Source organism: Antennarius striatus, chromosome 21, assembly GCF_040054535.1.
Source record: "Antennarius striatus isolate MH-2024 chromosome 21, ASM4005453v1, whole genome shotgun sequence".
In the NCBI taxonomy this organism is placed as follows: Eukaryota; Metazoa; Chordata; class Actinopteri; order Lophiiformes; family Antennariidae; genus Antennarius; species Antennarius striatus.
In genome coordinates, this window is record NC_090796.1 from 9,445,988 (window position 1) to 9,471,157 (window position 25,170).

Below are 25,170 nucleotides of genomic sequence, written 5' to 3' on the forward strand. Positions count from 1 at the left end.
ATTATTCAACCCATAAAACAAAAGCAATAAAGGAATAAACTCTGAAAATATCAATGATTTATTTGTTGTAAACATAGTCATAAATAGTAAACATGAAAGGTGATATACACCAGACTACTTTCAGCTCCAACAGCTACAGTTTAATTTAAATGTTTTTAAGACGAAATATATAAGACAAAAATATAAACAGGGAACAAAAACTTGATTGACTAAATCCGTTTATAAAGGGAAAAAAAACACTTTGTTTATTCACCATACAATCAATTCAACAAATCAAAATGTTGACTTTAAAAAAAAAAGAAATTAATGCAAATGTTTGTTATTATAGACAAACATTTTGCTACAGGGTTGAAAAATGGTTTTAGAATATTGTTTCTAAAAAACTCATGACATACTTACCCTATAATTACTTTAAGTACAAATCAAAATAATGAATCCTCAGTGTATCACTTACCATAAAATAAAAGATTAAGTGATTAAAATATTGCACACTGGTTACTAACCTTGTTTAGTGATGAGAGTGCTTAGAAACGTGAGCACTTGAAGCATGGTATTCCATTTTCTAACTTTGAATAATTTTTCAGGACCTGTGCAATAATCACTTTTCATTGTCTTCTAAGTTGTCACCTCTCATCAGTTTGTGACTGTTAATTTGATGTTTAGACTTCGAATTAAAAAGCAACAGAGAGAGTGGGCCACATACAAAGCCCAATGGCCTGTGGGCCATAGTTTGCCCATGCCTGTTTTAGAACTCTGAAGTTTTCTATTTAAATAATCAAAAGCAGTCTTGTGGTGTTAGAACTGTGTTGCTGGACACAGACATGATTTTATACTTATTCTGGTGTTGGACAACCTCCATTAGTCCCCAGTTCTCCTGCTTCTCCGGTCTTGTCATTAATCATGTCTTGGTACTTGCTCTTGAAAAACCCAGCCTGAATTATAAAAAAAAGAAAACAGTCATATCATACAACAGTTATATCATACATAAACGTAAAGACGCAAACCTGTTGTATGATCACTGGAATTAGCATGTGAACAGTAGCTCACCTTATATAGGCCTATTGTGATTAAAGCTACTAGAGCTAACCCTCCTAGGGAACCTCCAATAATCTCTGTGGTGAAGTCTGGTTCAGGATACACTTCAACCTCTGCCACAATCTAAGGGATTAAAAATAGTCATAATGAGAATTACAACGTGGGTTGATTTCAAGGTCTTTAAAAGCATAAAATGGAAATTATTCTGTGATCACCTGGCGAACAGGAGGGTTATAATCTGATCCGGTTGAAAAGAAGATGAACTGACTTCTGTCATACTCCAGAGTTGCTGTGCTGGTCAAGAAGAATTTTGCAGCTTGGAGTCCAATCTGTTTGAGACATATTGGACATGTGAGGTTATTTATTTGATGTTTTATGCTATTCCACAATTAATAAAAATCCCGAATTTTTTTTACATTTTTGGCCAGGATCAAATATAATCAAAATTATTTTAAATGCCAACAAAAAGTATAATCTGAGTTGACCTTGGTCAATAATGTAAATATAAAAATTACCTGCTTTTTTTCCCTAAACTTTATATATTAGGTTTTCTTCAGAAATTGCACAATTATACAAACCGTTCACAGCGTAAAACATAAACTATGTTGTGTAATCCTGTAAAAAATCCTGTACAAATAAAAAACAAAAAAACAAAAAAAATATTAAAACAACTACATTAGAACAGAATAAGGACCCCCCGCAGAGAAATTCTATTCTTTTCAAGTTTGAGACAGGAAAGAGTGTCCCTGAGCCAGTGTATATGGAAAGGTGGCCGGGGTGCCTTCCACTTAAGTAAAATAAGTCTCCTGGCCAAAATCGTCATAAAGGCTAAAGAGTCTTTTTGAGAGGAGCACAAGACTGATGGTCCTGAGACAACCTCAAACAGAGCACACAAGGGGTTGGGTCAATCTTTCTTCCAATCACTTGTGAAGCAGTAGCAAACACCTCACTCCACTAACTATGCAGCCGAGGATATGACCAGAACATATGCATATGGTCAGCAGGTGACTGATGGCACCTGTCACAAGTTGAAGAGACAAAGCTGTACATTTTACATAGGCGGACCTTGATATAATAAACACGATGAACAAGTTTACACTGTATAAGAGAGTGCCTTGCACAAATAGAAGATTTATGCACCTGTGCTTAGACTTGTGACCAAAGTTCATCAGATATAGGCTCCCCTATACAGTGGTACCTCTACTTACGAAATTAATTGGTTCTGGAAGAAATTTCGTAAGTAGAAAATTTCATAAGAAATTTCAACAGAAATGCCCTAATCCGTTCCAAGCCCCCAAAAATTCAGACGTAAATGTTTCATAAAGCATAAAGATTAATCAAAACATGTAACAATTACATGTTACAATTAGATTATTACACAATAAGTGAGAGTTGTGCTTAATGTAAAAAACAAAGAATAGAGTAATGAATAAAAATGATGGTCATTTACCTGCTAACTGCTGTCCTTGTTTTTTTACCCTCTTTGGTTCATGCGCTCTTGCATCACCATGCCGAACAACAAAGTGAATTCCAGTCCTCCTTTTGAACTTCTCAAACCACCCACGCATAGCCTTAAACTCCTTAATAACGTGGCGATTTTAGACGCATTATGGCCATATTCTTTGGCGAGATCAACCAAACGCATCCCTTTTTCATGCTTTTCTATTATCTCTTGCTTTGTTTGTACGGACAAAAACGTTTTGTTTCCTCTTTTCTCCATCACTTTCTTGGGGTCCATAGTCAATACTCTAAAAGTTAATATTTTCACGTAAAACTATCACAACACCTCATGGGCCGAGGGCCGAATGACAAGGGCGCTCTATAGACACCTACCTAGCTACACATAGAGGTCCATCTTGGCCAATGACATGCCAGGATGCTAGGTAATAGCCAATGGCAGAGCAGCTGTAAGAATGTTGCATTCAAGAACCTTTTGGAGCTGTGAGTAGTAGCTCATTCTGTAATTTTACCTTTCGTATCTTGAAATTTCTTTCGTAACTAGAGGCAATATTTTCCTGTTGAGGCGTTTCCTAAATTGGAAATTTCTTATGAAGAGACGTTCTTAAGTAAAGGTACCACTGTATCTCCCTCCCAAGGGGTCCTTATTGAACTTAAAGACTTTGTACTCATCAGGTTTAAACGATAATAGAGAACTGAAATAGAGTCTTTCAGCTTAGAAACAGGCAAGAGCAAAGCATCTATGTCAGAGTTCTCGGGTAAAGTAGGAAAAGGTGGGGAGTTACTTTGAACAAAGCATAACAGTCTCAAGGCGCAAAGCCAGACCTTCAGATAATAATTTAAAATCCATATTCAGAAGACTTGTGGGTCGATATGAGGAACATTGAAGAGGATTACCTGCTCTATCCATCCAGAGCTAAGGTTGGCAGAGATGGTGTACTGTTTTCTGTCCAGTTCAACCATGAACCTGTTGCACTTGAACACTCGGCACTGGGCTACAGAACAGTCCTTTAAGAGGCAGAAAGCATCAGGCATGAAAACCCCAATGGGCTGAAGTCAATAGTTGTCTGAATATAAAGTCATGATAGAGCGTCATCACCAATTAGCTCATAAGAGCCAGAAGAAAAGTCATGGTCAGTCAAAATATACTATTTCTATTCAGACATATAATATTAATAATAAAGATAATGATAATGATAATAGAAATGATGGTGATAGTAGTGATAATAATAATAACAATAATAATAATAAACAATATTGTTGTTGTTGTTTTTATTTCCAGTTCTTACTTAGACATACAGTAGTAGAGGCATACAGTACTCACCACTAACTTATTTTTCTGTATATGAGCAATAAAATCGGTGACATTAGCTTCTTCATGTTCATCACTTTGACAATCTGGAAACTGAAACAAAGCCAAGAGGTCAGGGGGTCAACATCCATCCATCCATTTATCCATCCATCCATCACTAATTTCCAAGCTACCAGACTGTTCGAATCCACCCAGATGTCTTTATCTCCAAGCTTCACCGGCACCCTGATCACCAAAGTGACGTTGAATGCTCTGAGATCATTTTTAAACTAAAAGAGAGGGGAAAAGATGAGTAACTGAGTGTTAAAGTGAAAGTTGGTCAAGTATTACCCATATTATGATTACAGTAATATATGATTAATAAGAGATGATTACCACAATTGATTGGTTGACTGGTTTCTGCAAGTCATTCTTCCCAAAAGTAAAATTGTTGTAGCTGAGGGAGCTAAATAGATATATGAAACATATAGTAAATATTAGAAACTGTAAGGTGAGAATTATTAAAATCTTTTTAATCCACCCTCACGCAGGATGTCACAAACCTTTCAATCGTGACAAAAATGCTGTGCTTCACATCAATCCATTTCTTTTTATACAGATTGCTTAAACTAGAATGTTCCTGATTGTCACTAAAAAGGACGTAAAGAAACATTATTTGTAGGAGTATTGCATTCATCCACCTGCCTGTCTCTGTATTCATGCAACTGAAGAGTACCTGGTAGCATTTGCAGTGACAAAAATTCTCCCGCCAAGCTGATTACTGTTGTCAATCCCATAGGAGACAATGAACAAAACCTGAAATGGAATGAAAGACACATTTCTGCCTGCCACTTTTTGTCAAAGAAATGAGAAATGATACCTATGTGTAAAGAACAAACCTCAGCATTGCTCTTGAAAATAGGCCTGTTAATGGTACAATCTGTTTCTCCAAAAGCCAAAGAAAAGCCATCCTTATTGTCCATTGAGTCACACTCGATTTGTCCCTTTATTAAAAACAAATTAAGGCATAAAATAATATTGGATCCCTTCATTGAAGAAAGACATTTAGAAAGACATTATGTAATTGTTCCCTGTTAACGCCAGATCTTGTTTATTACATACATGAGACTAATGTTATGTTTTGACATCCAAATCTATTTCCTTAGTATATCAGTTATGTACAAATAATGACTGACAAGTCCGAGTCGCACTCATAACAATGGATATTAGAGAGTGAAAATATAGTGATAAAAAGTTCTCAAAAAGCAAATGGCCTCATTTTGGGCTGGTGCATATAGTTCTGCAAAATAATTAAATAAATATGTAAATTAATAAATAAGTAAATACATAAATAAATAACTTTTTGGACACTTTTTGTAATTTCACAAAAATAAACCAAATGCCAGAAAGAGACAAAGTTTTATGTAAATTTTATGGAACCACAAGAAGATAGATGGACTAAAGCCATTCTTATACTCTACTCCCTTGTGGCAGTGGAACTGCTGTTTGATGGCACAGCTAGCCAGAAGTTAATTGAAACTCAGTTGATACTGATGCCTTACCTTCAGAGCTGTAAACTTTCTATAAGAGAGTCCAGCTGGGTATGTGAGAATGACACGGCTATTATAAGAATCTTCCTTGCTGTTCTTCACTGAAATGGTGACATCCAACAACTCATCAATCCCCACTTTCACCTCTGAGGAACTGACAAATAATGAGAGTAGGGAAAAGTAAAGACATATAACAAGATTTCCAGTCCATATCCATACTGTCTGTGGTTTGGTGAGTTTGCATGGTAACAGTATGAAAAGCAGGTGAGGCACGGCCTCACCTGCCATCATGAAAGAAGAACAATAAAAAAAGGTTATTTTTATCCAGTGATGTGTATTATAAAGTTATTTTCTGTTTAACGTCACAAATTTTAGGTTATTGTTACTCAAAATCACTGAATTTTCACATTTACCGCTGAAATACTGAGAAGAGACCTGCGGTGAGGCACCAGCCAGCCGAGCCTCACCATGGATTGCGCAAAGGCTCGACTAGCTGTGCTGGCATGCTATAGTGAGCCCGTAATGCTATCTTTCTATATGTCGCTATTAAAATGTTCAAACATGTTTGCTCTATGAACTAAATTCCCATAATTTAGCCAATGTATATAATGTACAGTGTTTTTTTGTCAACAACTGTATGTGTGTAACATCTTTCATGATTTGACCGGTCCTGAAACCACTTGAAAAAGGCATCAAGTGAGGCACAACAGTTCCCCAGCCTCATGGTAGAGGGCGCTGGTGATCCCAGGGATTCGGCCAAGGAGTCTTCTTCCTCGGCCGTAGAAAAAGTGACAGCAAACTACAATCCACTGTATCAGCGAGTCAAGTGCAGCAATTCATTTGTTTTCCACCTGCCTTGCCTTACTATAAAAATGGAGGATTACGTATCTCAACTCAAAATCTTTTGTTCAGAAGTAGCGGCGCATGGACTTCATTTATAAGTAAACGTAACATATACATGTACAAACATGTAGGAAACAACACAAATTTTTTTTAATCAAATGTGCTAATCATGTGTTACAGTTTGTACGTGTTAGTAATTCTGCTCTGAGACTTTAAAAATGACCTGTTGCTGATTAAATGGTGAATAAGCTAGACTGTAGGTTTATATTTTTCTAAATCTAATTATGGTGAAATTGGTGCCTCACCGCACGTCACTGCAATGAATCCATATAATTTATTATTTGAACTTAAGTTGTGGTAGATTGAGGAACTAGTAAGAGGAACCGATGTAGTCAGGAAGTGCAGACTGAGGAAGAGGTCATTCTGAAGAAAGTTTGAAATAAATTAAGACAAGCAAAAGTGTGAGGAAAGGGCTTGTTTTGCAACATGATGGTTACAAAAAATGGAGAAAAGACAGACATGATCATGTAGAGGAGAGCTACCATTAACGGCTGCAGCTGACGTGGTTTTCTAGTTCAGTGGCTGCTCAACATTGACAATTTTTTTGAAATGAAAAAAAGTGAACTTGGGCAGACACCCAGTTGCTTGGCAGTTAGGGTACTAGGCTTTTGGTAGGCACCTTGAAACCAGCTTATACATTTCCCTCCACATAGACATATTGAGTAATAGTCTGGTGTAAAAAGATAACTCAAGACAGTGAGAAAGCTAACATGTCCAATAGTTATTGATACATGTCTCTGTTCCCCAACGCACATAGTTAAATAGTTAATATGTAAACTAGATCAAACCTCCAAGTGACTTCCCAGTTTTGTAGCTCACCTGGTGAAGTTGAAGTCTACTTGCAAATTGTCAATGCATTCGTTGTCAGGACCACAGTTGATTTCAAATCTGAGCTATGGAAGTGAGTAGAAAGTATGTTGAGACGAGTGAAATTGAATAGTCACACAGAAAAGGTACTGGCAATTCTTTTAAAGTCCATGTTTGCTTAATATTTTGATAGACCATGTGTAATAAGTACGGTGAAAAACATGGTTTTGTAAGGGATTTACAAAACGGATTTCATAAAAACAGTTAAATATCTATAAATTTTAGTATGAATTTCTGTTATAGGAAATCACAGATGTCTTGCTTGTGCCACGGGATGGGTACTTGCACATTTGTGAAGCCACCATTTATGCTGAAAGGTATCTTGAAAACGTTTTGCCTCTCATCTAAGAGACTTCTTCAATTCAAAACTTCTTCAGTTCAGAACTACAGTACATATAAACTTATAGGTAGTGTATTGTATGACTGCATGGTTTTGTATTTTTAGAACGTTAGTAGTTTATCCTTTTAAATATGAAATAGCTTGCTTTGGAGATATTCTGTAGATAGAAGTGGAAATTTGCAAATCATTTAATAGCATCTGATATGTATTGATTTGACTTTGCAGCTTTTTGTCATTAGTATATAATCTGTTTAAAAAATGACATTACTTACAGCATGAAAAGATGTGGTCTGAGCCTGCTCAGCAAGACTTGAGCGGAGATTGGTTTCAGAAGGCAAACTGTCAAAGGTAAAGCTGAGTTCATTGTAAAGTGCATTGAGAGAATCTTCTGGGCAAACCTGCATAAAGAGGAAGCTACTATGAAATACAGTTAATGAAGATTTGTGTGGGTCTTTGAGACAATGAAAGTTCATTGAGTTACAGTCTTCATATTATGTAGAACCTGAATTCCACCTGATCTGATTATTGAACACATAAAACAACTCACTTCAACAAAGAAGTTCACAGTGCGGCACTGTCGCTGTTTTAAGTCAAGAACAAGTGACCCCCTGTCCACTCGTTCCTTCTCACTGATATAGGCTCGATTTCTTGGGGACTTGCGGGTCCCATCAAGTGTTAGAGTGTAATTAATCCTTGCTTGAGCTGAAATGGATTATTATTCCCACAAAGTTAGTTACAAAAACACACACATGTATTTAAAAGATGGACAACAGATGATCAGGAACCTTCGTCCACTGGAGAATGTCTGGTCATCATAAAGCAAATTGTGGCTGTGTTTTCCAATGGCTCTGAGCGATCACAATTTTGAGTAGAGATTTGGTTTGGCATGAAAGACACTGAAGCTTCCACCATTACTATTGGCTTCGACCTGAAAATTGACAGAGCAGAAAAATGCATGAAAATGCAAATTGATTTTTTTTTTTTAGACCAACATCTAATCAGGAATGACATAACTCAAAACGACATAAGTCTGGACTGTGGGCCAATCACAACTCGAGGTCGGGTTTTATTTACCCCAAGCCTAATGTCTATCATTGTGTTCCATTTGGCTCGCTATACATAACATAAACTGAGCATTGCAGTTCCTTTTCTCAACTCTTGGAGGCAACGTTGTGTTTCATGTCTATCAGCTGCCTTAAACCTTTAAAGAAGACAAGTAGGTAATGGACCAAACACCTGCTGTGTGATGACAGTACTTTTGCTCTGTAGGGGTTGTCCAACCTTACCTGCCATACATTCTGAGATGACGTACTTGAGGGACTGTTGGCCTTCAGACAGGTTCACATTATCAAATCTAGTCTTCTCTACAAAGTTTGGATACTCCTGTATTAGACTTACCTGATGAAGACAATTTTGCCCTTGGAACCCACAGTTAAGTCAGGCAGACCGTCCCCACTAAGGTCAATAGATGACTGACTGATTGAAATGCCAAAGAACCTCAGTCCTGACTCAACCTCATTGCCAGCAATCCTCTATAAAAATGGAAATATTTCACTTAATCAAACTGACAATTGTACAAAATTTATTTAGAATACTGTGAAACAGGAATTCATACTGTGAACCTATGAACCTTTTCTGGGGCTTATTTTATCTTGCTCACCTGTGACGAAGCAAGACTAATTTTTCCTCTTCCTTCTCCATGGAATACGTAGATGCTGCCTTGACCATCGTTCTCCAAAGGTGCTCCAACGGCCAAATCATTGAAACCATCTCGGTTCAGATCAGGTAGTACAGCAAGAGAGGATCCAAACCTCCCTTTATCAGATGCATACCCTCTCAATACCAATGGAGAGAGTAAATGACATTCTATATTCTGATGAAAAAAGAGAAACCTGATATTGAAAGTCTCTGTGATTTTAAGATTAATGGAGTAACATTATGGATATTATCGTCATTTACCAAACCATATAAGTTGCACACGTAAACTCTTCCTTCCCTGTCAGTGTCCAAGTACATGGGGGCAGATATGAAGACAAGATCAGTGTAGGTGTCTCTATCCACATCCATGGTACAAACCTCTGCTCCAAAATATTCACCAACCTGAAACTGTAAACAACAATTCATCCAATTGTAAAAAGAATTAAATGGCTTCATTTAGAAAATATGTATTAATATTTTCCACATTGTCTTTCAAACACATACCTGCCATGGATAGGGATCAATGATTTGGTTTTGGCCATTACTCTGAACAGTCATCACAATACCTCTGTGTTGGTATCTTGGTGCACCAATAACAGTCAAAGAGTCTTGTCTCGTTATGGCAACTGCCATGGAGTACCCTAGCATTTAAAAAAAAAAAATCAAACAGTATATTAAAGTGTCCAAAGTTTGACCAACCTTGAACAAGTTTTATTCTAACTTTGGTGATAGGTGAATTTTTTTCTTCTGAATATTTTTGGAGTCCACGCCGTGTACATGATGGCATGTATTTGTGTTACTCCATCAATATCTACCATACCCAGATAACTGTCTGCCTCCAAAAACGTTGGCTCATAAGATCTCTCCATCTTGCTTTTGCTTGTATATTGTACGTATCCTCCCCTCCACTGGTTGGCACCAACCATAGCTATCTGTATTCCCTGCAATGTGTTCACCAAATAACTTTATCCAAAGAAAAGGCAACACCAATAATCATGTAGGACTGTGTAGTTTGCAGTCGCGTGTATTATTTTTCTTTTACTACACTGAACATTGATTATTTTACTCACCTCGGGAGCGTATGCTGCACTGAATCCATCTTGAGACAATTCCTTTTTTAATGACTCTCCACCTGATTGAGATCCTGTAGCGGCGATATTAATAAGCATAAATATGTGGCCTCCATCTAAGATCCTCCACCCTCATTTGCGTTTATACCCACAGTCATATGAAATGGATTAACAGTGACAGAGTTCCAAGTAATAATTGCTGATGAATTTCTTGATTGTAAAGTATTTCAGAATATTTTCAAGCATTTTCTCTTTTAAAAATCAATAACTGTTAGGTTTCAAAAGAGCAACTTTGATAAACAACATTAAACGTGTATTGTTGTTAGATTTTGCGTAATACGTGATTATTTTCATACCTTCAATGGAGAAGATCCTGTCCTGCAAATTCTGCCTTATTATGCTAAGTGCGTCAAAGTTCTTTACTCGAAACACATGGTTTGCTGAAGGTAATGATGCAATGGTGTTCAGTTCCTCTTTTGCTTTGTCTTTGGAAAATGAACTCCCGACCTAGGGATGGTAATATTAACAGAAGTTGTACTTTGTAATAGAGTTGATTTGTGTGCATTGATGTAAACCATTGGCTCTTTTTATAGTACCAACTCTCACATTGACTGGAAGTAATTTAATGTGCCAAAATTCCAATAGCTACAGTGAACATGTTACATTATTTAAACCAGGTAGTGCATTCAGTAAAATATATAGAACAATGTGAGTTTTTTTTTCCTGAGTGTTACATGAAAATGGAGAACGTTGTTAGAACCATTTGGCCAAAAATAACCTTCAAATATGAACTAGATTTCCAATCTTAATTTCCCTTCGGGGATTATAACAGTGTATTACATTAAATTTAATTTTAAAAAACTAAAATTTAGGAGAGTCAACATACATGATTATTATACTAAGACAATGTAAAATGATCTCCAGGTACCAATTGTGTAACTGGTTGGTTAGGTTGAACATATGTTTTCCTGTGAGTAATTTGTTCTTATTATGTTAAGCTAATACTCAGGATCCATTTCAAATCCAGCTCTTTGTTAACATATTGTCAGAGACATTTTTGGCACTTGACACTGACTCAGGAATCTATTTTTAAAATCTGCACACATTTTCATGCTAAGCTTCTGGTTCTATTGTATTAAGAATGAAGTATAGTTTGTTAAACATTTTCACATTAATTTTTTTTTTCATTTTATCATCTGCATTGTCCTTCTGCTAAAATCAGCGTGCAAATTCTTGACCTGCTTTTAAACTTTCATTCAAGTCCTATGTACTAATGAAGAGAACTTTCTTCAAAATCAATAACATGATTACATTTCAACCTCTCATCTCTTTCAAAACTTTTGAATGGTATGTTATTTACAGATATAAACACTGATGTGACTTACCCCAATAGCAAATCGAACAATGTTTTTCTTTTCAGCTAATTCTTTTGCTGCTGGTAAAAAATCGTGGTCATTTGATTCTCCATCTGTTATAACTATCAAAACTTTCTTTGCATTTGGTCTGGAGCCTCGTCTTGGAGAGAATACATCTTGTCTGTCAAAAGAAAAATTGCTTTCAATACATGTTGTTTAAGTCAATTACTGTATATAGTGTTAACACATGTTTGCATATATATAAAGTCCAAAAAATTGATGATTCATTTACCTCCAGTGATAAGACATCAAAACAGTTTTTATTTTGTTATACAAGCTTTAAAATAGAAATCTCAGAGATGTTTGAGGAAAATGAACAATCTTTTTCGGAATAATGCTATTGTTATATTTTAAAGTCCTTTCAGTGTTTTCCCTTCGCCATCCTTTTTTAATGCTTCCTGTATTCCAACCACAGCTATGCTGGACATTTGGTCATCCTCCAATGCTCTCTGGTGTTTGAAGAGCAGCTACCTGCACATGTTATAGATACAGTATGTCCCACATTGCTTTCACCAGCAGCTGCTGGCTGTACTTGATTTTCAGAAGTTGAACCCTAGGCTGGAGGGAGCTGAAAAACCTTTTTGTGTCTGGACAGACATAATCAAACTTTTAATATCTCCACTGCCATATCTCAAATCCTACCAGTGCCAGAAGACCTTATTCTGTAAATATTCACTTCCTCATGCTACATTAAGTAGTAGTATGTGCTGTAAGATGGAAGGGCTCTTCAGTCAAGTCGAAAACCCACCTTCATGAAAATCATACATTCATCTTCTCCAAGCCAATAATCACGTTACAGTTAAACTGAAGAAAAATATGATGTTGATTTCCAGACTGAGCATAAAATCAACATTAGTTCCACAGCAGTATCATAACAGCACTTACACAACTTGTGTGATGGCAGCAGCTGTGTATGTCCGTCCATGTAACTGAAAAATGTCACGTATTTGAGTTTTCCACTTTGTAGCGTCAAATGTATTGAAGTGATAATGGATACTGAATCCTGTGGAGAACTGGGCTATGGCAAACTGCATAAAGGTAAAACATATGCATGCCAAATTATTCATTGGTATTAGTAAAAGAAGGAATTTCTTGAGGAAGAACTCGCAAAGTGAATACATTTATTACAAATATTAGGAATAAAATAAATTGATGATAGCATACCTTTGTTTGAGTTCCCAGCAATGACCCAACCAGATCTTCTACAAATTTCTTCATTATTTCAAAATCATCATCCTCTACGCTGCCTGAGCCATCCAATAAAAATGCAATGTCTGTTTCTGTCCTGCAGTCTGTTAAAAGGAAATGTTCAGTATCTAAATAATTTCTTTAATTTGCCGTGGTTAAATTGTGTGTTTGTTGCACTGTAGAGTTTGTCATTCTCATCACCCCTTACAAGTCTTTTGACAAGCTGATGATAACGTAGCTAATCTAATCTGTTTTTGAGATGGAGAAAATCAACATATTTACCTTCCATAGAAGAAGGTACAGGATTTCCAATGCGATCAAAACGATCTACCTGCATGCACACACCTTTGTACATAGTGATACTTTGACAGTCTCTTGGGATAGTTGGTCCGCATATCTGAAAGAGGTTATTGTTGCAGAACAAATTAGCAATATACAAATAGTATTGTACTGCCTGTTGTACTGTCTGTGTTGTACTGCCTGTTGTACTGTCTACCGTGGGTCAGAGAGGACTGCAATTTCATCTGTGCTGTATGTCGTGCATATATGGTACATTTGACAATAAAACTGACTTTGTTGACTTTGACTTTGATAGTCCACTATGAATAGTCAGACTGTTGTATCATACTTTAAAAGATCCTTTAGCCATAAGGAGGTTGGTTCCCTTGAAGAAAGACGGAGAGAACTGCAGAAATACAGCCATAGGTACAATGTGTTGAAAAGTTTTTGCAATTTTCCAGCTCACCATAGTATTTTGTGTGGTGGGATCACTTGTCATTTTTAAACCAAGGGATGCATTGACTGCAAAGTCTGGCACTGCAGTGACAACATTTGTCAGTTATGTTATCAGTCATTCAGAACAGGTAATTATAAGAGTACAAACTGCAGAGTGCACAAAATACTGTACTTCTCATTTAATAATGTGACTATTGGCAAAATTTAGCAGCAGAACAGACTTATTTTTCCTGAGATATGCAGCAGTATCTGCAGGTTTTCTGCTCTGTAACTGTGCTGTGATAACGCTAAGATCATGAGCAATTATCATGACCATAAACATTTGATTTTAACAGCATTAAATACAAAATATTCCACTCTCCTGTTATATATTTAAATTAGAGTTTGCTTACATGGAATTGATAATAGTCTGCAGGATGTGGTGGAGCATCTATATATTTGTCCTCTCTCTCTTGGTGAATACTGTGCAATGGGAGCACTGACCAGCAAGCTGAGGAAATGAAACCAAGTCACATAAATGACAAACCCGCCGTCTGGATAAAGTCACACAATGTGTCTCTATGTGCAAATAAGAATGGGATTTTTCTTTACTGTGATAAATATACAAAACAAAATAATTAATTAGAAAATATTGCATTAATAATCAGGTTATCTTGCACAACAACAACCTTGCTTTGACTTACTTTGATGGTCTTTGCACAACCTGGTATCCAAAACCTTCAGCATTGTTAGCCAGGGACCTCCAAGCAACAGGTTCAATATTAAAACAAAGTGCTGATTTTAATGCTGAGGAAGGAAAGTGTCAGAATCACCTCATCTTTCCAATTCAAAAAAATTTTCCTCATTTTATCGATCTGTTGAGCCTGAGTTTGACATCAGTCTGACAACGCTGATGGATAATAATTCTTTATGGTTCGTCTTCCATTTCAAACTTTTTTTTACATGAATAGTTTTACATTTCTCTTTTGTTTTTCATCAAAATTAAATAAAGTTGTTTTTGGTGAAGTTATTTTTTGAATCAGCAGTATGCTTTACCTATCATTATATTATCTAGATACCAGCTAACCTCATTCACTGAGGAAATGAAACTTAAATAAGAAACTAATCATATGTACCATTAGTCTTGGTTGGCTTTTAAAATTATCCTTACAATAAAAATACTCCACTTCATATGTTATGTTAATAACACAGAGTTATTGCCAGCATCAGTCAAAAAATCAGTCAAATAAACTTATGAAGTTCCATTATTGAAATGATTCTTTGATGAATTATCACATAATCAAAAAAGTGCATCTTACCTGACAAAAATACTATAGCAGTAATCATGCAGGCCATTCTGACACACCCAAGAAACCAGTGGAAAATGTGTCTGAAGCAAAATGGCAAAGCCATCAGGTGTCTGGAAGTCAAAAGAGCCAGATCGAGGAAGTCTTTAACAGTAGGAGGGGTTACGACGTTACGATGTGTGGTCACATCGTTGCACTAAGCATGTACTGCTTGACATGTTCCCATATTCAGACTCAGAAAATGTTAATAATTTACCATTTTCATATTATTTTCATTGACAGGAAATAGTCTCTGTGGGCTACAATGCCTTGTGCTGCACCCCCACAACGTTTCATATCCTTTGACAGGGGTGAAGTTTTTGAGTGATTTGTGAAAATCATTGCGAAAATGACACCCACACAAAAATTTTATCTTATAGATATGGACATATGTAGCCTTTGATAAGCTCACCCTTTCCTACTGAGGAATGGGGTCCAGGAAAGGTCATGAAAAGGTCAAGATCACACTGAGTTACTGTGGGGTGATTAAATTTCTAAGGGCAGTTTCGTAATCTTATCACATGTTCTCCAAGTGTGTGTCTTGTCTTCCTCCAAAGGCCCCTTTTCATATTAGCTCCTTTATTTGTAGGGACAGTAAAAGCTCAATTTATAAATAATAGCTTTCATTCATTTCAGCAGGAATTCATAGAATCGCCTTTTTATGTGTGGGGGAAAATATCGGCACTATATAATAATAGTAGCAGTACTTGTCTGCCCTTAGTAGTCTTTATTGAGTGATTTGGTTTGTAATTTTATGCATTAATGTTGTAAATTGAACAACTTTATCTTGCTTGAGTTTCCATTTATTCTTTCTATCCTAACTCTTCCCCAATCTGTTGCATTCTCACTGAAAAACTCTCTTTGCCCTTTCCACCAGCCATTTGCCTCCATGTTACTCTAGCTTTGAGGCTTTGAATGTCATGATCTATCTCTGGTTGCATCCTGTTCTATAAATAGCTGGGCAGCTAAAATGTGAGGGGTCACAATGAGAGGATAAATACAAGGGCCAGTCGTCAGGAGGTTTGTCGCAGACGAAGCCCGGATCTTCTCCCTCCCTCTCTCTTCTCTCAGCTCTCCTCTTAACCTCAAAGGTAACAGAGTTTGCTCAAAAAAATGTTGGGTTAAATGCTTGTTTTCATGGTTTTTTTTTGTGTCACTGAGAATGTTTTGTTCAAAGCATTATCCACATAACCTGTTCCTCATTTATATGTAATGTAATGCTTTACTTCTCCTTCTATCGAATTATATTTTGAGGAAACACATGGCAATGTCTACATCTATATATAACCTTCAACCCACAGACGGAAGTGCACTCTCTTATTTCTGATACCCTAAAATGAACACATCATTGTTTCCATGTCTGCATTCACTGATCACACCCTCAGCCTGCACTGTGAATGACTTCAACCTCAGCAATGTTAGTATCATTACACAAGATAGCATGTTTCTTCATAGATGGTTTTGCTCACCCTGATTCTGCTTTAGTGCAAAAATGGTTATTAATGCATCATCCTGTTTTTGGTGTTTCTTCGTGAGAAGTCACTACTGATTCAGTGTCTTGGGATAAATCTAAATTTGAATGGGCTGTATGGCTATTCATTTTCCTGTCCATGACTTTTGAACAGTGGAATATGCAACATTCCACTTCTCCTTTATGTAAAGCTTGTTGAGCCACAGAACTTTGACCTGTAGTACAGCATGTTTATATTTAGTTCAGCCCAGTGATGCTAGAAGCACAGATGGGGAAAAGGAGGGAGGGGAATGTCCAGGAGGTGTGGGACAGAAGAGCAGGGAGGAGGAATGTAGAGAGAAGGGGCACTGAAGGGGGAGGGAAAGGTCAAGGAGACGAGGATAAAAAATGGAATAGGTCATCTGCATGTGAGTTTATTTGAAGCGTGGTCAGATACAGAAGGGTGGAGCTGAGTAAAGTGGACTGGTGACACCAGATCCCCTTGTCACTGCGTATTGTGTCTGGGGAATAGGGTGCACGGTTTTCCAACGTAATGGAGTAGTAATAACTAAAACATCCACAGTCACATAGTGTAGACAGCTAGTAAAAATAACAATTTAAAATGAGAGGAAGACAAATGTCAAAAAAGAGAGTTTATTCACTTCTTCCATCCAGTCAACCAAATTTTTTATTCTTTCACAAACCAGTTTATCATAGATGCTACAAAAAACAACTAATTCATATGTCAAGCTGTGAAAGCTGGAGTTTTATTATCTATGTGTAAGTTCACTTGTTTCTTTCCAATTAGCCCTCCAAATAGTTTCTCATTATCTCATCCTTCTTCTGCCCTTTCCTTCCGAACAGAGTCAGGATGTCTCACGCATATCCCTTCCTCACTCCAGAGCAGAAGAAGGAGCTCAGTGACATTGCCCAGAGGATCGTTGCTCCTGGCAAGGGAATCCTTGCTGCAGATGAGTCCACTGGTAAAGAAGATGAAACCCTAGAGCCAAAGCCATCTTACAATTAGGATACTCAACATTAAACCTGTATTTTAAATTGAATTGACTGTCTTCAGTCCAGAGAGCACACAATGGTGCTGGAAAGTGTAGAAGTGAAACAAGCTGAAACATTTCTCCAAATGCTCACACAAACATTCCAGTACAGTCCAAAATGTTCTGTCTTTTTTGTGTGTATTCCCATCATGTAGGCAGTGTAGCCAAACGTTTCCAGAGCATCAACGCTGAGAACACTGAAGAGAACAGGAGGCTGTACCGCCAGCTCCTCTTCACTGCTGATGACAGCATTGTCCCTTGCATCGGTGGGGTCATTCTCTTCCATGAGACCATGTACCAGAAGACTGATGATGGCAAACTCTTCACCCAGTACCTCAGAGAACGGGGCATGGTTGTGGGTATTAAAGTTGACAAAGGTGTTGTACCCCTGGCGGGAACCAATGGCGAGACAACCACCCAGGGTGAGTAAAAAATACAAGGAGAAGTCAACATCTTTTGAAACTCTTTGTCTAACCAAGCGAGTACGGCTTCCCCCTCTGTCACAGGTCTTGATGGACTTTATGAGCGCTGCGCCCAGTACAAGAAGGATGGTGCTGACTTTGCCAAGTGGCGCTGTGTGCTGAAAATCACCCCCACTACTCCTTCAAAACTGGCCATTCTGGAGAATGCCAATGTCCTGGCTCGCTATGCCAGCATCTGCCAGATGGTAAGACGCAAAAAATGATTACTCAAATTAGTCTGGATATCTTTTGTTTATACATGATGCTACAACCCTCAATGAAAAAAGATAAATGTATGGAAATTATTAGTCAAAAAAAATGTCCAGCTATCTGTTTGGTTTACTTGGGAAACGCAGAATTGTCAGTTAGAAATGGTTTGTATTTATTGTCTTCTTAAAAGCCTTTTGCATCCTTTTTTTTTTTTTTACCTTGGAGTTTTGTGAGCTTATGACAAGTAGCTTTTAGGAGAACCAGCAACACCTACTGGACTGGAGTGAGAAACACTAGATCAACAGGAAAAAGGCACCATTTGTCATGCTGTCATATTGACTTTTCTTCTTTCTGCTCTCCTCAGCATGGCATCGTCCCCATTGTTGAGCCGGAGATCCTTCCTGATGGTGACCATGACCTGAAGCGTTGCCAGTACGTTACTGAGAAGGTCCTTGCTGCCGTCTACAAAGCCCTGTCTGACCACCACGTCTATCTTGAAGGCACCTTGCTCAAGCCCAACATGGTTACTGCAGGACACTCCTGCTCACACAAGTACAGCAACCAGGAGATTGCTATGGCAACTGTTACTGCCCTACGCCGCACTGTACCCCCTGCAGTCCCTGGTGAGATGGATGGACACAATGCTATGTTTTTTGTAATGTTTACAGGCACAGGAAAATGATAAAATGTAGACTATTGAATTCCTGACAAATATCTAGAGAAGTGCGTTGCTGAACTCTAATGCTTTTGCTCCTATAAAGGCATTACCTTCCTGTCTGGTGGACAAAGTGAGGAGGAGGCATCCATCAACTTGAATGCCATGAACCAGTGCCCTCTGCACAGGCCCTGGGCCCTCACCTTCTCATATGGCCGTGCCCTGCAGGCTTCTGCCCTCAAAGCCTGGGGTGGCAAGAAGGAGAATGGAAAAGCATGCCAGGATGAGTTCATCAAGAGAGCTCTGGTATGTGTGATAATCAGTGAACATGCTAATGTATGAATAAGAAAATTAACACACGTTTTTTCAGAGAACTGTATGGATTGTAAACATCAGACCAGTACTGCATTGTGCATTCAGTAACGAGGTCCCTCTTTGGTTCTTACAGGCCAACAACAAGGCTTGCCAGGGCAAATATGTTTCCTCTGGTGGAAGCAGCGCTGGTGGAGAGTCACTGTTTGTGGCTAACCATGCTTATTAAGCATGGGGACTCACCGATTCCCTCTCCACATTCTTCCAAACTTTGCTACGTTACCATGGAAAAGTTCAAGGCCCTCTTTACCCATCACCTAACTGCGCTCATACAGCAGAGAGAGAAAGATGAAAAACAGTTTCCCGTTGGTTGATACTGCAGCTGGGAGATCCTCCAAAATCTTCTGCCTCCATTCCCTCCCTTTTATTTTAAAACACCTTCCCAAATTGTTTTTACACAAACTGAGAAGTTTTTTTCCTTGGTTTCTTTTCATCCAGTGCAGTCTATGATTTATACTGCTACCATGGAATAAAACGTTTACCCCAACATGTTATTTTCTTTTATGTGTTTTGAAGCTGTGTGAGAGAAAGTGAAAGTAGAATTAATTAAAAAGGAATCATTTTTAGTGCAAATATGTTTATTCGTTGGAGTGCAGAACATATAATACAAATCAGGAGTATAACAGGTCTGGATCGACAATTCAGAAGAACACCAGTTTTCTTGGTATCATCTGTTAGGCCTCCACCATACGGGGGTCTTTCTGTTGGCGTCATCCTGGACTGATTAACATCAGTCACATAACTGTCATAGATCAATGCAAACACAAAATGACTGAGTAGAAGAAACAGAAATATTTGTAGCTCTCTCTCTTAACTAGTCTTAATATTTTTGGGATTAAATTAGGTTCAATAGTTATTTAGATTAATAGCGATTTAGATGAATAAAATCTCAGCTTGATAAATGATTCCACAAGATAAATCAAAATACAGCCATAAGACAGCTCAGCATAAGAAGAAGGGGAAAGTTTGTTGGTGCAAACTGTGCTAATGAGTTAACATGTGATGTGGCATTTGGGCACACAAAGCTGCTGTCTGGGTCGGTGCCACTAGAACTGAATGTCATAAACCCAGCTGGTGTCACCTGAGCTGTAATCCAATCATTGAATTCAGACACTCTGGTAAACCCCCCTGGGAATGTCGACATGTCACAACGGGCAAAGAAACTGGCAATGCCAGCCTGGATCCACACTGAGCCTTGTTGGCATTGCAAAGGTCCACCTGAGTCCGCCTGCAAAATAAGAGAGAAAACAGGTCAATTGACATTGCTTTTAACATGAAAGAAACTATTTATACATATAAATATATAAATAAATAAATAATTTGCATTAACCTGGCATATTCCACCATTGAATGTCCCTGCACAAATCATTTGGTCACTGATGGTCACTCGTGGCACTGAGTTGTTGTATATGCAGCTGCAAAGATTATTTCCTACGACAGGAATTTGAATCTCCTGCAGTGGAAAAGAGCCTGGCAAGTTCACTGTTGAATGATTTCAGATGAGAAGAGCAAAAAAAAAAAATGAATGAATGAAAAGGGTCGTTGTGAATCATCATCAACCGTTTAACCAACTTATAAAGCAAGCAAATGTCTGTCTGAAACGGAATTTAATACCTAGATGGATGGATGGATGGATGGATGGATGGATGGATGGATGGATGGATGGATGGATGGATGGATGGATGGATGGATGGATGGATGGATGGATGGATGGATGGATGGATGGATGGATGGATGGATGGATGGATGGATAGATAGATAGATAGATAGATAGATAGATAGATAGATAGATAGATAGATAGATAGATAGATAGATAGATAGATAGATAGATAGATAGATAGATAGATAGATAGATATGTAGATAATTAAAGAGAGAAAGAGAGAGACAGACAGATGTAGGGCTGTCTTAGCTTACGGTGTTTTTGTTTGTTTGTTTGTTTGTTTGTTTGTTTGTTTGTTTGTTTGTGTTGTTTGTTTTGATTTCTTTGACTGTTTGCTTTGATTATTTGTTTGTTTCAGAACACAGAATAATTAAAAAATAGAAAATGGTTCAACCTTTTTAGGGCTATTTAAATAAAAAATAATGTATTAATAATGTCTTTCCCATATTAGTTTACTTGCAGTAAACATAGCGCACATAAGGCTGTATTTTAGTTTAGAAAGTATTTCACATTAACCAATTTTCTTACTATTTTCAGAAAGCCTGCCCCAACCGGTGGCCCAGCAGGGGGTGCCATTGAAGAACTGGCTGGTGTCGCTGGCGAGGCAAATGGGTCTGATGAAGTTAGTGAAATTCACAGCACTACTGAGCCTTATCAGGGCGATGTCATTTTGAAAGAGTGTGTCGTTGAAGTCAGGATGTACGATGATCTCGGCCGCAATGAAAGCCACCTCATTTGGATTGGGGCCATCCTGAGTGTCTCTTCCAAGGTAGACGATATATGCATTAGGGATGTTTCTGGAGAAATAAAAGTAAATCAATGAGCACGTGCAAATTACAGTCACACTACATGATAATCCATGTTGTATTTTGTCTGCTAAATTATTTCAGCAAGATTCTTCTCAGAGTTTATATTCTGTATGACTTGCTTGATGGACAACATTGAGTTTCAGATTACTGAGACAATGAGTAAATTAAAAGTTCACTGTGGTTTGTGATTAAACTTTGAATACATGTGCTTCTTGGCAGCCAGCCACAGGAATTCTGTCGGTCAAAATAAGACCTGATTTCATTAACTGGGAACTTTTATCCAGCCGCAGAGAAGCACACCTTCATTCCTTGCAATCATCTTACAGTTGTCTTCTTAAACATGATTCTCTCTGCGCATCTATTTCCTTCTTTCTGCTGCAATCTATAATTAGTGTTTGACCCTCATTGACAAAATTATCTGCCCTTCAATCCTATCTCCCCACAAGAGCCCAACTACCACAGACTTTCTGATGTACTTATTAATCAAATGTTATCTTCTGCAAAAAATGATCAAAGCTTTTTTTTTTACACTGGCTTATAATCCTTGTTGTGTATTTATTATCCATTCCTTCACAATTTCTTCCAGAAAAGAAATAAGGCCATCTGCTGTTACCAAACTTGAGTGGATTTGTGTGTATCTTTCTGTGTATCTCTACAACTGCATTAGGAAGGCAGAAAGTCAAACTGGAACAAATACCTGCCCTGAATGTCAAGTCCTGTACCTTTTATTTCCAGACTATTGAAGTTAGTGCTGGTGGCAGTCGCGCTTGTAAGACTTTTCCGTTGTTGAATATAGCCTTTCAGGATTTCATTATAAATTTAGTAATATTTGTATGTTTTCTCTTTACTACAGCTTTAGAAAAATAGTTTATGTATAACATACCTGTAGAGTATAAAAAATCTAAGAAAGGAATCAAGGTTCTCTTACACTGTGAGGCAGTGGGCTGCTGTGAGCACCCACTGGTCGTTGATGAGTGTCCCTCCACATACATGCATCCCAAAAGGAACAAGATGTATGCTCGCCTGCCAGGGCCAAGCCCCAGCGGTGGCATTTGTACCACCCAAAATCCTTGTTGACAAAGGTGCTTGTCCACAATCTGACAGAGAACAGACAAGAGAACAGTTACAGCGTCTAACTGAACATTTACATGAAAATGAGTGCGCAAAAGTAAAATGTGACTGCACTCACCCTGAGCTTCTGACACTGCAGGAAAAAAGTGGGGGGAAAAAGGTGATTTACATTTATCTACTTCAGTGCATACGTTCATTGATAGATGTAGAAAAACTTTCAAGTTTAAAGTGTATTAATTGTGTGTAGCTTTAAATAGAAGGAGGCTTCCACTGGTGGGAAAAGAGCCTTTACTTGCTCAACTAGCCAGAGTTAGTTTATATTGCAATCATTTTGAAACAAGAACAGAGGCAGCGCCTTGCTGTTGTTACTATGGTTTGAATGTCTTTAGTAAACAATGTACAACAACGTCATAAATCCGCTGGCTTCTATTAAATCCAAACTGAATCATTTACAATGACGTCACCACACCTTAATAATCATGATGCCACCCATTATGAATCATTATCCATAATAGAACAGGAATTCTTTTGACTTTAAAAGTTTTAAAGTATATAAATATCCATCCTTTTGTGTTAAATGACACCAAATATTCTATGTAATTTATTTTGAGTTATAGAAAACGATTATTATTTTCCTTTAAATTATAAATTATATAAATTAACTGAATCAGTAAGAAAATACATCTCTCGATTAATATTTTACAGATTACCTGCAATATATCAGTTCTGAACGAAAGACGCCTCTTGAATGACAGGTGAAACATCTTCAAGGAACTTTCTATATGTCCAGTTAATTTGATCTGATATGATTTGGTTTTTAAAAATAAATTCTTTGTTGTTTGTAAAGAAAATGATAGATATTTCAGCCTGTTCACCTTTGGAGTTCATCACCACCAATGACTGCTTGCTAAATGATACCATTAAAGCTGGATCCAAACCTCTCTAACACTTTTAACAATACTAATCACGAGCTTTAACAGACATTATCCTATTTTGACATAAGATAATCAGGTAACATCTTATGAAAACTCACCTTGCCCACCGATGGATGAACAAATCAAGAAGATCAATACAAACTTAGCTGCCATGTTACACTCTTGCTCACCTACTGTCATTAATCACAATGACTATCTTTTCTTGTTTGCTCTCTTCTTCTGCCAGTTGGGGGCCACACCCCACTGAAACTTGTTTTTTATTGTTGCATCATGTTCACTTAGCGCACATAAATTATTGAATGCTATATAAAGCTTTTAATCGCTTCTGGAGTTAATTACTGATTCTTGACGTACATGCATTGTGGAATTTATTTTCTAAACATTCTGCATTATGGAAATACTTTATTTAAAACAAATTTTAAGTCTGACATTGATGAAGAGGACTAAGTTGACCAAATAATATTCAACAAATTGTCCCTACGTGTGAGTGTGTGCGTGAATGGTTTGCTGTCTACGTGAGGTCTCGTGATGCAATTGCAATGCATCCGAGGCTGAAGATGAGACAATTGCCAATGTTAAATGTCCTTTTTTTAGGAAAAGTAGGTGAACCTATGGAAGGAATATAGTTTACCCACTTTAAAAAGGGCTGGTGGTGAGTTGCAGAAAACAGGAGATAAAACAGGAGGTTATTTACTTGACTGTACTTGACATTTTGTTTGTTTGTCTGTTTAGTTAACAAATAAACAAACACGGGTTATGCTGGAGCCTATCCCAGCCTACCCCTGTTGACTACAGGTGGAATCAGAATCAAAATTTATTGATACCTTCGGACAAATTACTTTTTGTCACAAGTGCACTGCTCGAGAGAGAACCATTGAAAAACTGAGAAAGAAAACAAAGATTAAAAAAAGAGTTACAAGAGTAAAAAAAGAAATATGAATAAATATAAAGAGCAAATAAGTTAATATAAGGGTTTTTATAGGTATGTACAGTTTTTAGAGTCCACTTACATCCGTCCTCCTCCTCTCTACATCACTGTCCGAGTGAGGAGTTGCATAGTTTGATGGTCACAGGTAGGACCATCAGTGTTCTGTACAGTGGGTGGTATTCGTTGTCCAAGATGACCTTTAACTTCAACAATGTCATCATCTCCAACACCACCGTTAGAAAGTCCAACTTTGCTCCAACAAAGTCCCCAGCCCTGCAGATCAGTCTGTTCGTGTTTGTTGACGTCCGTCATCATCAGACCACAGCCTCAGCAATGACCACAGCAAAGAGGAGCGCACAGGCCACCACAAACTGATAGAACATCTGAAGTTTACTACGATCAGCAAAACTATTATTTACATGTAGCACCGAAATATTACAGTAAATACTTTACCCTGACGGTGGAAAATTATACAGTACTTCCTATTATTAGTGTTGGAAAATTTTTTAATGGAGATGTGAAGAGAGAACTAAAAAGGCCAATTACAAGTCTTAATCCATTTAGGGAAGGATCGTGTAATCTGAGGTGATGTGAGGCACTGCTACTCGCTGTCACACCTGCCTCCCCTGACCGCACATCCCTGGCACAAGTACAGAACAAGCAAAAAATAAAATTGTCTAGCACACAAAA

At 37.6% G+C, this 25,170-nt stretch overlaps 3 protein-coding genes across 3 annotated transcripts; 1 reads left to right on the plus strand and 2 right to left on the minus strand.

The window, feature by feature from the left end:
- Positions 1–70: 70 nt before the first annotated feature.
- LOC137588907 (integrin alpha-M) lies at positions 71–14,934 on the minus strand. The gene is made up of 30 exons (XM_068306235.1): positions 14,849–14,934; positions 14,234–14,336; positions 13,943–14,040; positions 13,561–13,631; positions 13,098–13,212; positions 12,792–12,919; positions 12,513–12,655; positions 11,598–11,748; positions 10,569–10,719; positions 10,213–10,286; positions 9,963–10,083; positions 9,647–9,783; positions 9,404–9,550; positions 9,105–9,317; positions 8,843–8,976; positions 8,230–8,372; positions 7,992–8,146; positions 7,717–7,842; positions 7,057–7,130; positions 5,347–5,488; positions 4,684–4,788; positions 4,521–4,600; positions 4,348–4,434; positions 4,181–4,250; positions 3,979–4,074; positions 3,818–3,898; positions 3,391–3,501; positions 1,251–1,364; positions 1,048–1,158; positions 71–932 (listed from the first exon to the last, which is right to left on the minus strand). The coding sequence occupies exons 1-30, from the start codon at positions 14,883–14,885 to the stop codon at positions 834–836; spliced, it is 3,417 nt and encodes a 1,138-aa protein (XP_068162336.1). The 5' UTR covers positions 14,886–14,934; the 3' UTR covers positions 71–833.
- Positions 14,935–15,841: 907 nt separating this feature from the next.
- aldoab (aldolase a, fructose-bisphosphate, b) lies at positions 15,842–19,562 on the plus strand. The gene is made up of 7 exons (XM_068305786.1): positions 15,842–15,966; positions 17,190–17,308; positions 17,533–17,799; positions 17,884–18,044; positions 18,413–18,671; positions 18,810–19,009; positions 19,152–19,562. Exons 2-7 carry the CDS (start codon positions 17,197–17,199, stop codon positions 19,242–19,244), a joined length of 1,092 nt encoding a protein of 363 aa, XP_068161887.1. The 5' UTR covers positions 15,842–15,966; positions 17,190–17,196; the 3' UTR covers positions 19,245–19,562.
- Positions 19,563–19,647: 85 nt separating this feature from the next.
- Positions 19,648–23,751, minus strand: zgc:123217 (uncharacterized protein LOC641414 homolog). Its single transcript, XM_068305787.1, has 6 exons — positions 23,651–23,751; positions 22,736–22,750; positions 22,475–22,643; positions 21,266–21,534; positions 20,406–20,557; positions 19,648–20,303 (listed from the first exon to the last, which is right to left on the minus strand). Exons 1-6 carry the CDS (start codon positions 23,730–23,732, stop codon positions 19,995–19,997), a joined length of 996 nt encoding a protein of 331 aa, XP_068161888.1. The 5' UTR covers positions 23,733–23,751; the 3' UTR covers positions 19,648–19,994.
- Between the last annotated feature and the right edge of the window lie 1,419 nt (positions 23,752–25,170).